The sequence below is a fragment of the Salmo salar genome, chromosome 28 (assembly GCF_965601325.2).
Source record: "Salmo salar chromosome 28, fSalSal1, whole genome shotgun sequence".
Classification (NCBI taxonomy): Eukaryota; Metazoa; Chordata; class Actinopteri; order Salmoniformes; family Salmonidae; genus Salmo; species Salmo salar.
In genome coordinates, this window is record NC_138318.1 from 30,013,789 (window position 1) to 30,028,236 (window position 14,448).

The following is a 14,448-nucleotide window of genomic DNA, read 5'->3' on the forward strand; positions in this document are numbered from 1 at the left end:
AATTTGAGAAAGCTTCAGACAGAGGATTGGGCCTCGTTTACATTAGTAAAGTGTTTTTTTTGCATAACTGTCATGTGTATTGGTAGGCCTGCTGTTTCTATTTTCACAACTGTTTCTTTTACAATGGCTCCCCCTGCTGGCAGGGTACCATTCCTGCTTCTTTGATCCATTGTTTCTTTCATTCCAGGGAGTCGATCTCTCCAAGGTAATAGAGGCAGGTGATTTCATCTGCAAAGCCTTAAAGCGCAAGACCAACTCCAAGGTAGCCCAAGCAAGAAGCAACTCCTCGTGATTGATACAAGAAGAAGATAAAGACCTTTAGCAGTGTTTTGTCCTGCTGATGCTGCATATAGATAGCCAACGATGCTATACAAAGTGCAATATACATTTTTTTTTAAACCAAAATTGATGGCCATTTAGCAGAGGCACTTTATTAAAACGTTGCTGGATAAGGCCTACTTAAATTCAAGAAATAACTTAACTTTTTTAACCAAAAAACCTCTTCCAGTTATCACGTATAGACTGTCTGGCAGGAGGTGAAAGATAGAGATGACTCCTCACTAAGTTGTGAAAGTTATTCATGGTGTTTCTGTGGGGGTCTCTTCCCATTCATTTCCAGCTCAGCAGGAGTCCTGCTGGGTTTTAAACCAGTGAGCGTCGATCATTGTCTCCCTCAAAATGTATTTCTCTCCCTCAACATGTATTTTCAAGTCTGTGCTCTATTAACATGGAAGTCTGCCTGTCTCCACATGTAAAATATTGATTCGTTTTTTCTCTCTTCAAAGCAAATGTTATTTGTCATGTGCCAAATACTGGTATAGACTACAGTGAAATTCTTGCTTACGAGCCCTTCACAACGATGCAGAGTAAAACAAATAATAGTAACACAATTCATCCTCACCAGTGCATGACCCCATTCAAAACCATCTAGATGGTTACGACCATTCATTTTATTCTGTAGAGTTAAAAGCACAGTAGGCGGCAGCTTTATGTCGACCTATTGTATGTGCAATAGTCAGAGGGGTCAAATGTATTTTACCTGGAGAAGCCTCTTAACCGTTTATTTTAGTTGAAGTAGGCCTTCTGATCATACAGCATCTCTAAGAACACCGAACAATATCATGAACTTTGTTGTATAACAAAGTATTTAACCTCCCTTCCACTAGACTGTACTCCTTTTAAAACGCCTCACAAAATGTCAATATACACAAGTAAATTATTTTATTAATTTGCATTTCAATAGTAATAGTAATGAATGCAGTTCAATGTGAAGTATTATGTGACAAAGCTCCATAATAAGAAGAAATATATTCAATGTATGTAGTGACTTTATTCTATGGGTTCATCTTGCAATAGGAAGCAACATTTATATTATACATTAAATAAAAAGTTATTTAAAAAGGGTGGTTGAGTAAGTCTGATTTGTTAGAAAACCAAGATAACATTAATAATAGTATCCCTTTTATATTGTAGTTGGATTGGAGGAAATATAAACAGAAAAAAAACTGAAGAGTGTTCTGGCAAACCACTGTGAATCCAACATGTTTACTACATAAAGATAATAAAGGTTGATTAAACAAAATTGTTTACAGTTAAAGAGCTAGACTACAGTAGGTTTCAGATTACACATGACATTCTAAGCTTTCAATGTTTGCCTACAGTGCTGCCTGCATATCTAATATTTATCTAATCATCTACCGGCCCCTTCAGCCCAACATTTCCCAAAAATCAAGGCCTAGCTTTGTTATTATCTTGTGACAATATTGTATTACTTAAAATATTATTTTACTTGAGATAAATCCAAACAGTTGTTAACCTTTAAATATCTTACTGGGAGAGTATCACAGGCTTAAACACACAATAAAGTTTTTGTCACACATTACCAGTATATTTTATGAATGTTAAAAAATACAAAATTCCCATTGCTTGTGGAGGGCTTAAGTAAACACATCATCAATTTTGTAGACATCTGGATTAAGGTGTTGAGGTTCAATGAAAAGGGGGACATGACAAAGCAATGCATCATATCAGACTTGAGACAGGTCATAGACGTGACCTTAAACATAAACATCTGCTACATAGCAACGTTAGCCATCATATATCAACCTAATTATGCAATTCTCTAACACGTTCTGTATAGCCAGCTAGCATAATGCTAATATAATTAACTAATGTTGGTTACTGGTAATACATTGCACATGTGAAAATACAACAAAGATCTTGTTGTCTTTGCTCCCTTGGGGAAACAGGATGGTTACAAGGCCGTAAAAAATATATAGATATGTTTTCTTATAAGAAGGCTGAATCAGCTCTACAGCATTGGAGTGACAATAGAGGCAAGAAAAAATCCTCACTTAAAAGGGATGAGTCAATATTTGACCATCATTGCCTTGTTGACATAACCAGTTGTATAATGTCCCTTACTGCCTGTGTTGTGTACCAGTTACTAGAGCGCTATCAGCTTTTTCCAGGAGTTATCACATAAACCACGCCACTGTGTTCAGACACTCACACAAGCAAGGATAGCAGAAATGGCTTATGGCCGTACATTTGTTTTAATTGTACAAAATTATCTTAAAACAGACTCATGTTTTGACATATTAGTATAAGTAGCTAAGTAAATGTTGATAAAATAGTATTTTCAAAAAGCCGTTTGATACCAATAAATCTAAATTAGATCAGAAAATGCAGGTTCTGCATTATCAGACATATACCATTGCATACTGTACCATAATCATATGCACAATATATACACAGATACATGCGTGTTTGAGTGTCAAGGTCAGAATATTACAACGCAATTTTTATCAGGAGGGTGAAATTGGGGCTTTTCGTTCCCTCTGTGCGTCCTATGAGAAAAAAAGCAATGTATCAAACAATTGCATTGTTTAAGCATTCTACCCCGCATCTATTATTAATGTATACTTACTTACCGTATGTGAAAAACAATCATGACTCCCAACAGTACTACTGCAACAAGCAGTATGTACGCAAAAACATACAACAGTTGATCTGAAAAAACAAAATGCACTTTAATTGGAAGCTCTCATGGTGGATGTCAATTGATTTGACTGTCTCAATACCATTTTGAATACAGTGCTGACATTACAGTGCTGTATTCAACAACCATTACAGTGCTGACATTTAGCATTACAGTTGAAGGATAACTTAAAACATTACCACTCAACCATTCATATCCTGATCCTGATTCACTCATTGGAGGTGGCACATAAGGAGTACTTTCTTTCTTCACTGGTGACACTGAAATACATTTTAAAAACAGTTAGGTTTTCAGCCATAATTTTTTTTATCTGAAACACAAACTATTTGCCCCACTCCCCCCACTGACTTTGCTGATAACTTCATTGTTGAGAGAAAATGTACTTAGTTATCTTAAGATGAATACACTAATGTAAGTGGCTCTGTATATGAGTGTCTGCTAAATGACTCAAATGTCAAATGTAAATGTAATAAACACATCCATTGGGGAAAAGACTTCACCGTATAAATAATCCAATAAGTAGTGTTGTAGTTAATGACTGTGGACGTCACTCACTAAAATGTGTTCGGTTGTGAAGTACTTCACGCATCATGTTGCACTTGAATAGGTCTTTGTTGTGAAGTCCATCACACGTACAGGGATGCTGAAGTGTTGTTCCCATGGTAGCAATCAAAGCCATTCTGCACTTTGCATCTCCTCCGAGAATAAGAGCAGGATCCAGAAGACTAGTGCATTCATCCATAGCAAGATCACTGCATGGTGTGTCTTCAGTCTCCCAGCAGTTTGATAGGAGAGCTTCCAGACGGTTCCTATTCATTTATATTTATAGAATAAATCATACAGCAAAAAGACCCAGGCAGGCACTTCAATGTCTACATGAAAACATCAGCAAAATCCCCTGCAGACTTATAGAAATGTTGTATAGCGATTGTCCAATACAAACCTGCAGAGCACCTCCCCCAGGCAGTTGTCAAAGATTTCCAGACAGATTTGGGTCCTGGCGTCCTCCAAATGTTCTCCACATGTGCCACTGTGCAGACCCTCCTTCATATGCAGACAGTCCGGATCGCCTGGGTCACATTCACAGAGGACGAACATCTCTGCGATGTTGTATGGCAGACCAGCGTAGAGCTGTTGAGTGACCTGTCGACAGTGAGTGCTGTTGCATTGCTTTGCCGAACACGTCTGCACAAGAGGAACCATCCGCCTGTTGCAGACATCATCATGGAGGCAGATTGTCATCTGTTGCAAACAGGACCCATCAATGTCATGAACTGAAAAATAAGAGTCAGTTATACTGTTTATAGCCCAAACTACAATATCTCCAGTAACATAAATAGTTATAAACGTCTAACTGTGTTCTAAATGTATGAACACGAGGACAACAAATTCATTACCGTATTCTTTCAGACTGCTACTTTTCCAATCCACAGTTGAACTCTTCTTCTGTTGTGCTATATGGACTAATAGATCATCAAAGAGAATAATGCATTACACACAGACTTATACACAACGCCCACAGACCGCAATACCCTGCTATGTGTGGATAGTATGCATCCTCTTGCCATCTAGAATGGTCTACCATATAGCCAGTTATGCAGGGTTAAAGGAATCTGTGGCCACCAGACAGATTTTGACAGCAAGGCTAAAAAAATGACAGATCAATTCAAAATGAGAGGCTACAAGGACAAAACTCTTGATGCTGCAATGATGAAAATATCTCAAAAACCAAGAGAGGAATAACTAAAAACTCAGCCAAAGAAGAAAAACAACGCAACCGTCTTTTGCACCAAGTACACCAAGAGTTCGGAGAAAATGAAAGCAATCCTGAAAAAGCACTGGCATATTCTGCAATTAGATAAGAAAATCACACACCTCTTCAAGGAACCCCCAATGGTGGTCTATAAGCGTGGTCGCAATATTGGAGATAGTTTGGTGAGATCTGACATACCCCCTGAGCCCACTCAGATACTCTTGACACCCTTTCCAAATGGGAACTACAAATGTGGCTCATGCGCACAGTGCAATAGCACTATAAAAACATCCTTCTTCAGACACCCACATACAGGTGGAAAAATCCCTGTTAGGGGTATCATCTCATGCAAGACCAAGGGAGTAATCTATCTCATCACCTGTTCATGTGGAAAAGCCTACGTAGGACAAACGAAAAGACAATTAAAACAGAGCATAGCTGAACACCGCAGCTCAATCAGGTGAAAGAACATTGACTATCCAGTAGCAGCTCACATTGTTGAAGCTAACCATCCAATCTCCTCCCTCAAATGTACAGGCATTGAGCATGTTGCTCTACCAAGGAGAGATAGTAACATTGAGATCCCACTACTACGAAGGGAGGCTTACCGGATATCCTGTCTAAAAATATTGACCCCTAGTGGTCTGAATATTGACTTTGATCTCAGGCCCTTATGAACAATTCTTTATTGTATGAACAAGTCTTAGAAATTGATATATTCTTTCTACGGCTTATTAGCATACACCTAATATGTTCCCCCTGTTGATGATGCTTATTATGCATTATGGTTGAACCAATAGATTACATGTGACAAATATGAAATGAAATACGAAATAATGAAATATGTGAATTTGAATTAAACAAAAATGTATGTTGATGCTAATATTATGTAAAATATTTAATTATGTTTCTACATGAGAACAACAGCCTAATATATTTAATATGCCATAAACTATTGTTTTTTAACAGTTTCAGTAATTAATTCTAATTAACTTAATCACTATGACACACCCCTCACTATTGTCATTAGTTACACTAATTGCACTGTTTGTCTACATAACCTGGTTCAAGTATTCATGACATTACCCTGAAGAAGGTACAGTGATGCTGAAACGTTGGTAAATACCCAATAAATTACTGGGAGTTTATATATGGAGTGCGCGACTATTTTGATAGTTTATAGTTTATTCGCCATTAGTCAGCACCTCCACACAAACACATTTTTCTGGGTGTGCGCCAGCTCATGTTTTTTATTGTGCTATATGGGTGGGACAAAGATTCAAAAACAATATAAATCCAGCCTCTTATACAGTACCAGTCAAAAGTTTGGACTCACCTACTCATTCCAGTGTTTTTCTTTATTTTTACTATTTTCTACATAGTAGAATAATAGTGAAGACATCAGTTAATAGTGAAGACATCAGTTGTGTTGTCACAAGGTAGGGTTGGTATACAGAAGATAGCTCTATTTGGTAAAATACCAAGTCCATATTATGGCAAGAACAGTTCAAATAAGCAAAGAGAAACGACAGTCCATCATTACTTTAAGACATGAAGGTCAGTCAACTTTCAAGAACTTTGAAAGTTTCTTCAAGTGCAGTCGCAAAAACCATCAAGCGCTATGATGAAACTGGCTCTCATGAAGACTGCCACAGGAAAGGAAGACACAGAGTTACCTCTGCTGCAGAGGATAAGTTCATTAGAGGTAACTGCACCTCAGATTGCAGCCCAAATAAATGCTTCACAGACAGGTGTCATCATCAACTGTTCAGAGGAGACTGCGTGAATCAAGACTTCATGGTCAAATTGTTGCAAAGAAACCACTACTAAAGGACACCAATAAGAACAAGAGACTTGCTTGGGCCAAGAAAAAGATGAGCAATGGACATTAGACCGGTGGAAATCTGTCCTTTGGTCTGATGAGTCCAAATTTGAGATTTTTGGTTCCAACCACAGTGTGCAGAGTAATTGAACGGATGTGTAGTTCCCACCATGAAGCATGGAGGAGGAGATGTGATAGTATGGGAGTGCTTTACTGGTGACACTGTCAGTGATTTAATTAGAATTCAAGGCACACTTAACCAGCATGGCAACCACATCATTCTGCAGCGATACGCCATCCGATCTGGTTTGCGCTTATTGGGACAATAATTTGATTTCAACAGGACTATGACCCAACACACCTCCAGGCTGTGTAAGGGCTATTTGACCAAGAAGGAGAGTGATGGAGTGCTGCATCAGATGACCTGGCTTCCACAATCACCCGCTCTCAACACAATTGAGATGTTTGGGATGAGTTGGACTGCAGAGTGAAGGAAAAGCAGCCAACAAGTGCTTAGCATATGTGGGAACTCCTTCAAGACTGTTGGAAAAGCATTCCTCATGAAGCTGGTTGAGAGAATGCCAAAAGTGTGCAAAGCGGTAATCAAGGAAAAGGGTACTTTGGCTACTTTGAAGAATCACAAATATAAAATATATTTTGATTTGTTCAACACTTTTTTGGTGACTCCATGATTCCATATGTGTTATGTCATATTTTTGATGTCTTCACTATTATTCTACAATGTATAAAATAGTAAAGAAAAACCCATGAATGAGTAGATATGTCAAACGTTTGACTGGTACTGTACCTATGTCCATTTTAAAAATAAATAAAAGTTGATCAATACCCTGTAAATTACAGGAGATAAAATGAGTCTTACCATTACCAATTAACTTCTTTCTTGTATTTGACCTGTCCTTTAAATCATGTAGACCCGTTGAAGCCAATGCCTCCAGTGCATTCTGAATGCAGGAGTTGTTGTTCACGACACTCCATATCCTTTGGCACTTTCTTCTGCTCAGGGCGCATGTACAATTAGACAGAGAGGTGCTCTGGAGTTCCATCCACAATGACAGACAGTGGCCCTGAGAGCTTGAAGAGTTGCACTGTTTTTTTCTTTTCTGGCATGAGTCCTTCAACTTCTTATACACTAATGCACAGTGATGAGACTTCTGGCAACTATGAAGAGCAGAGAGACAGCTATCTCTGGTGGTTATTGATTGTTCCTCCATAGGATTCCAGCGGGGTCTAACAGAGCTGCTCAGGGCTTGACCATCTACAAATACAGATGCATTGTAATGTAAAAGGGACATGTAATGTACAGTTGAAGTCGGAAGTTTACATACACTTAGGATGGAGTCATTAAAACTCGTTTTTCAACCACTCCACAAATTTCTTATTAACAAACTATAGTTTTGGCAAGTTGGTTAGGACATCTGCTTTGTGCATGACACAAGTAATTTTTCCAACAATTGTTTACAGACAGATTATTTCACTTATAATTCACAGTATCACAATTCCAGTGGGTCAGAAGTTTACATACACTAAGTTGACTGTGCCATTAAACAGCTTGGAAAATTCCAGAAAATTATGTCATGGCTTTAGAAGCTTCTGATAGGCTAATTGACATAATTTCAGTCAATTGGAGGTGTACCTGTGGATGTATTTCAAGGCCTACCTTCAAGCTCAGTGCCTCTTTGCTTGACATCATGGGAAAATCAAAAGAAATCAGCCAAGACCTCAGAAAAATAATTGGAGACCTCCACAATTCTGGTTCATCCTTGGGAACAATTTCCAAATAACTGAAGGTACCACGTTCATCTGTACAAACAATAGTACGCAAGTACAAACACCATGGGACCATGCAGCCGTCATACCGCTCAGGAAGGAGACGCATTCTGTCTCCTAGAGATGAACGTACTTTGGTGCAAAAAGATGCTGGGGGAAACCGGTACAAAAGTATCTATAGCCACAGTAAAATGAGCCCTATATCGACATAACCTGAAAGGCCGCTCAGCAAGGAAGAAGCCACTGCTCCAAAACCGCCATAAAAATGCCAGATTACGGTTTGCAACTGAACATGGGGACAAAGATTGTACTTTTTGGAGAAATGTCCTCCGGTCTGATGAAACAAAAATAGAACTGTTTGGCCATAACGACCATCGTTATGTTCAGAGGAAAAAGGGGGATGCTTGCAAGCCGAAGAACACCATCCCAACCGTGAAGAACGGGGGTGGCAGCATCATGTTGTGGGGGTGCTTTGCTGCAGGAGGGACTGGTACACTTCATAAAATAGATGGCATCATGAGGTAGGAAAATTATGTGGATATATTGAAGCAACATCTCAAGACATTAGTCAGAAAGTTAAAGCTTGGTTGCAAATGGGTCTTCCAAATGGACAATGACCCCAAGCATACTTCCAAAGTTGTGGCAACATGGCTTAAGGACAACAAAGTCAAGGTATTTGAGTGGGCATCCCAAAGCCCTGACCTCAATCCCATAGAACATTTGTGGGAAGAACTGAAAAAGTGTGTGCGAGCAAGGAGGCCTACAAACCTGATTCAGTTACACCAGCTCTGTCAGGAGGAATGGGCAAAATTCACCCAATTTATTGTGGGAAGCTTGTGGAAGGCTAACTGAAACATTTGACCCAAGTTAAACAATTTAAAGGCAATGCTACCAAATACAAATTGAGTGCATGTAAACTTCTGACCCACTGGGAAATTGATGAAAGAAATTAAAGCTGAAATAAATCATTGTCTCTGCTATTATTCTGACATTTCACATTCTTAAAATAAAGTGGTTGTCACGTCCTGACCATAAAAAGCTTTTATTTTTCTATGGTAGAGTAGGTCAGGGCGTAACAGAGGGTTTTGTCTAGTTTATTTATGTCTATGTTGGTTCTAGTTTATTTTTCTATGTTGGGGGTTTTGTCTAGTTTATGTATTTCTATGTGAGGTTCTAGTTGTTGTATTTCTATGTTGTTGTTTTTTGTGATGATCATCGTTGTCTCTAATTGGGGATCATATTTAAGTTGTTGTTTCTCCCACTAGGAGTTGTGGGAGATTATTTTGAGTAAGTGTATGTTGCACCTCTTCATCACGGTTTGTTGTTTTGTTCATTAGTTTATTTGTATGTCTTGCATAGTTTCACAGTTATAATACAATTTGGAACGATACACACGCTGCGCTTTGGTCCCATTCTTCAGACAGCCGTGACAGAATCTCCCACCAACAAAGGACCAAGCAGCGTGGTCAGGACAAATGGACATGGGAGGAAATCCTGGACGGGAAAGGACCCTGGAGGCAGGCCGGGGAGTATCGCCGTCCGAAGGAGGAGATTAAAGCAGCGAGAGCAGAGCGGTGACAATATGAGGAACTAGCACGGCAACGATAGAAGCACGAGAGGCAGCCCCAAGACATTTTTTTGGGGGGGGGCACACAGGTTGGTCAGTGAAGCCGAAGGGTGAGTCTGAGAGCGAAGAGGAATATTGGGAGAGACTGAGCGAGGAGTACTGTGAGATAGTGGAGCGGGGTGATGAGAGAGAGCTGTTGGTTTGGCGTAGTATGTACGGCATTTTCCCTGAGGAGCATGTTAGCCGTCAGATGCCACCTGAGTCAGCTCCCCGTACTCATCCCAAGAACTGTGTTAAAGTTCCAGTACAAATGAGGCCGGCTATACGCACCATGTCTCCAGTGCGCCTTCACAGCCCAGTACGTCCTGTGCCAACTCTCCGTACTCACCGTGGGGAGCGTGTGAGCTGTCAGGCACCATGTTTTGCGATGATACGCACGGTGTCTCCAGTGCGCATTCACAGCCCAGTGCGTCTTGTGCCAGCGCCCCGCACTTGCAGGGCTAAAGTGAGCATCCAGCCAGGACGGATTGTGCCAGCCCTACGCTCCAGACCTCCAGTGCGCCTCCACAGCCCAGTACGCCCTGTTACTGCTCCTCGCACTCGCCCTGAAGTGCGTGTCACCAGTCTGGGTCCACCTGTCCCGGCTCCACGCACTAGGCCTTCAGTGAGTCTCTCCAGTCCGGTGTGTCCTGTTCCTGCTCCCCGCACTCGCCCTGAGATGCGTGTTACCAGTCTGGCGCCACCTGTGCCAGCCCCACACATCAGGCCTCCAATGCGCCTGCCCAGTCCGGTGTGTCCTGTTCCTGCTCCACGCACTCGCCCTGAGGTGCGTGTAACCAGTCTGGCGCCACCTGTGCCAGCCCCACGCATCAGGCCTCCAGTGCGCATTCCCAGTCCGGAGCTTCCAGCGACAGTTCCCAGTCCAGAGCTTCCGGTGACAGTTCCCAGTCCGGAGCTTCCGGCGACAGTTCCCAGTCCGGAGCTTCCGGCGACAGTTCCCAGTCCAGAGCTTCCGGCGACAGTTCCCAGTCCAGAGCTTCTGGCGACAGTTCCCAGTCCAGAGCTTCTGGCGACAGTTCCCAGTCTGAAACCTCCTGAGACGGCCCACAGTCCGGAGCCTCCTGAGACGGCCCACAGTCTGGAGCCTCCAGCGACAGCCCCAGTCCGGAGCCTCCGGCGATGTCTCCCAGTCCGGAGCCTCCGGCGGCGGGCTGCAGTCCGGAGCCTCCGGCAATGATCCGCAGTCCAGAGCCTCCGGCGATTTTCCGCAGTCCAGAGCCTCCGGCGATGATCCACGGTCAGGTGACACAAAAGCGGGGGGATCAGAGCGGGGGCTACGCCCTGAACCGGAGCCGCCTCCTATTCTGGCAGATATAAGCAGGATGTGAGGGTTCTTCGTCCCGCACCAGAACTGCCTCCGATGCAGGAGGATCCGCGGTATGTGAAGGTTCTTCGTCCTGCACCAGAGCCACCACCGACATTAGACACCAACCCTAACCCTCCCTGTTTTTTGTTGTTGTTGTTTGGGGTTGTGCGTTCGGAGTAGGCACCTTTGGGGGGGGGGGGGGGGGGGGGGGGTACTGTCACGTCCTGACCATAGAAAGCTTTTATTTTTCTATGGTAGAGTAGGTCAGGGTGTGACAGAGGATTTTTCTAGTTTATTTATGTCTATGTTGGTTCTAGTTTCTTTTTTCTATGTTGGGGTTTTTGTCTAGTTTATGTATTTCTATGTGGGGTGCTAGTTGTTGTATTTCTATGTTGTTGTTTTTTGGGATGATCTCCAATTAGAGGCAGCTGGTCATTGTTGTCTCTAATTGGGGATCATATTTAAGTAGTTGTTTCTCCCACTAGGAGTTGTGGGAGATTATTTTGAGTAAGTGTATGTTGCGCCTCTTCGTCAAGGTTTGTTGTTTTGTTCATTAGTTTATTTGTATGACTTGCATAGTTTCACAGTTATAATAAAATGTGGAACGATACACACGCTGCGCTTTGGTCCCATTCTTCAGACAGCCGTGGCAGTGGTGATCCTAAATGACCTAAGACAGGGAACTTTTACTAGGATTAAATGTCAGGAATTGTGAAAAACTGAGTTTAAATGTATTTGGCTAAGGTGTATGTAAACTTCCAACTTCAACTGTATGTATCACCAAAGGAGGGTTACATTTACTGTACTAGGTTTGCTTCATTTTGTTGTTAATTGATTCCTTACGAAGAATACTAATGTTGATAGGACAACTAAAAACAACATGCACAGATGTAGGATGTTAATTTGAGCCAGTTTGCTAAAACAGGAAAATAATCCTGCCCCAACAGGAAATGTGAATTATTATGTGAATTATAATTAAGGGAGTTTTTGTTGGGGTTGATAAATGTATCTTATGGGAAATTAAGTCTGAAATTTTAAAGTGGAAATAATCAACTTAAGAAGCCTTTTTAAACCTCAAATAGACTAAAAAGTTATTCTGCAACAGGGTGAACAAATGAAGATCCTACATCTGTACTATGTATGAGAGAATGGGTGCACCTGTCTCAGGGAGGCATTGTGAAGTGAGTAGTTCCAGAGAAGTACAGGGCTCCTCCCATGCACACAGACACCCTCTCACTGTAGGATATTGGTCAACAATGGAGTGGATGGTCATGTTACAGACCTTTGAGACTTTTATTTGGCAACTTCCATCTGGATTCGAGCACAAAGGAGAAGAGGTAGAAAAACAGGATTTTCAAAGGCAGTTAAATAGATGCACATTGGCACTGATATGTATTCTGTGCAACAGGTGTTTTTTTTTCAAGGCTGGGCTACCCCCCACCATGTAATTGGCCAAATGAATTGTTTGATTATCTCAGAATAAACACAAAGCATTTCTCTGGGCAGGTTTGATGTAGCTTTGTGGGACTCCAAAGACGGACATGTAAATGTCCAATCCATTTCCCACAATAATGTAGCCTACAGCTCCCAGAATTATAGTCATTGAGGTTCTATTTATCCTCTCCTTGAGACAACAATATCATCTGCTCCAGGCAATAGCAGGTGTGAAATCCATTTTCCACACAAGACTATAGGCTTGAGGCTATTGCTTCAGTAGTATTAGGTTTCCTCAATATCACACAGGGGTGGAATCGAACATTATCTCTACTGTAATTGAATTTATGTTCCATGGCTTTTGATAGTATTTTATTCACTCAAAGAATGGCTATATGGTTAAGTCCCAGTAATCAAATAAAACAGATTACATCTCTTACAGCAAAAAAAATTACCTTTAGGATTACATATGTTTCTGAGAGATGATTTCTCACAGAAAGCTGACTCTGATATGCACGTCTCCATAAAGGCCAAACAGCCTGTGGATCTGGATGAAATCCCGGTGCTGGTAATCTGGTAAACAAGAATTACTGGAAGATATTTACAAAAAAAGTTTGAATACAACAACTTTAAAGTAATTTAACTCTTCACCAATGTTTTGGTAGATAGAACACCTTCCCCATCCTTCTCTTATGAGTGGATTTCACACTGAGTAAGCTGCAAAGTAGGCTACTGCTTGAAATTGAATACAAAACGTTAGTCCTTATGTTCCCCTTTAAACTATCCACTGGGCACAGACCTCAGTTCAAGGTCCAGTTTTGATTTACATTTTGTTGAGTTGTTAATTTAATGTAAAATCAACAAAAAAACAAAATCACAAGTTCATTGGATTTAGGTTAAAAGTTGGGTAAAAACATTTTTTTAATGCCCTTACATTGATGACTTTTTGCAAATTCAATCAGTTTTCCACGATCATTCAGCATCGGCACATTGATGTTTACTAGTTGAAATGACGTGGGAACACCGTTGATTAAACCAGTAGATTGTGTTGCATTATTTAAACCAAGTTCATTTAGGCTGCCAATTCACTCATTTATTTGGCAAATGCAAATACTAAACATATGGATATTATCATAACTCTAACTTGACCACTTTTGCTACTTACTCTACATTGGGGAGCTACATTCTATCTTCATAGGTCAGGTTTCACAGAAGTAGTAGTAAAGGAAAGCTTGTCCTTTATTCATCTGCTTGAGGCTCGATAAAAAGAAGCTAAACATACACCAAATTACCGGTAGACTTTATATACTCACCAATTACCGCTGCGGTTTTCACACCTGTCGTTCGCGGCATGGTAACACCTTCCCGTTCGGTTGGTACCTCTTCAAGTGGACAGCTCCGATCTTTGCAGCTGCGATTGCCCCGGTACGTATCAATCGCTATGACGTCAGTTGAAAGGTAACCAGACTTGCAGGTGGGATCTAGGCTAAGTACTTACACCTCTGAGACTATGATTAGTTAAACAGATAAGTGAATGAAAGTTTGAGGTGCGGCTGATTGCACAGATCAAACTTCATGCTCATAAAGTAAACATTTCATGCCCTTGTTATTCATGCAGCACTGGGTTATCAAATAAAATAACTTGGTTACTTATATCTTGTATCTTCAGGGTAGTAATGCAAATTCATTCTAATGAAATATGTTAAAAGTTGTCAAA

The 14,448-nt window shown here is 41.0% G+C and overlaps 2 protein-coding genes across 2 annotated transcripts in view; one reads left to right on the forward strand and one right to left on the reverse strand.

The window, feature by feature from the left end:
- Nucleotides 1–1,403, forward strand: part of hmgcll1 (3-hydroxy-3-methylglutaryl-CoA lyase, cytoplasmic) — a 36,796-nt gene extending 35,393 nt beyond the window's left edge. The window contains exon 9 of the mRNA XM_014180154.3: nucleotides 188–1,403. Within this exon, the coding sequence (XP_014035629.1) occupies nucleotides 188–292 (105 nt within the window). The 3' untranslated portion in view covers nucleotides 293–1,403. The remainder of the gene's footprint in view (nucleotides 1–187) is intronic.
- Nucleotides 1,311–14,157, reverse strand: gfral (GDNF family receptor alpha like). The gene is made up of 10 exons (XM_014180153.3): nucleotides 14,045–14,157; nucleotides 13,187–13,321; nucleotides 12,456–12,608; nucleotides 7,457–7,852; nucleotides 4,399–4,464; nucleotides 3,945–4,275; nucleotides 3,557–3,810; nucleotides 3,181–3,261; nucleotides 2,934–3,012; nucleotides 1,311–2,849 (listed from the first exon to the last, which is right to left on the reverse strand). Exons 1-10 carry the CDS (start codon nucleotides 14,082–14,084, stop codon nucleotides 2,783–2,785), a joined length of 1,602 nt encoding a protein of 533 aa, XP_014035628.1. The 5' UTR covers nucleotides 14,085–14,157; the 3' UTR covers nucleotides 1,311–2,782.
- Between the last annotated feature and the right edge of the window lie 291 nt (nucleotides 14,158–14,448).

Bases quoted from the DNA above. Each gene is read 5' to 3' on its own strand.
- gfral (XM_014180153.3), bottom strand. From the start codon at position 14,084: ATGCCGCGAACGACAGGTGTGAAAACCGCAGCGGTAATTG. The intron at 3,811-3,944 runs GTTTGTATTGGA...ATAAATGAATAG, and splicing joins CTGGGGGAGGTGCTCTGCAG to GAACCGTCTGGAAGCTCTCC. The intron at 3,262-3,556 runs GTGAGTGACGTC...AATGTATTTCAG, and splicing joins TCACAACCGAACACATTTTA to TGTCACCAGTGAAGAAAGAA.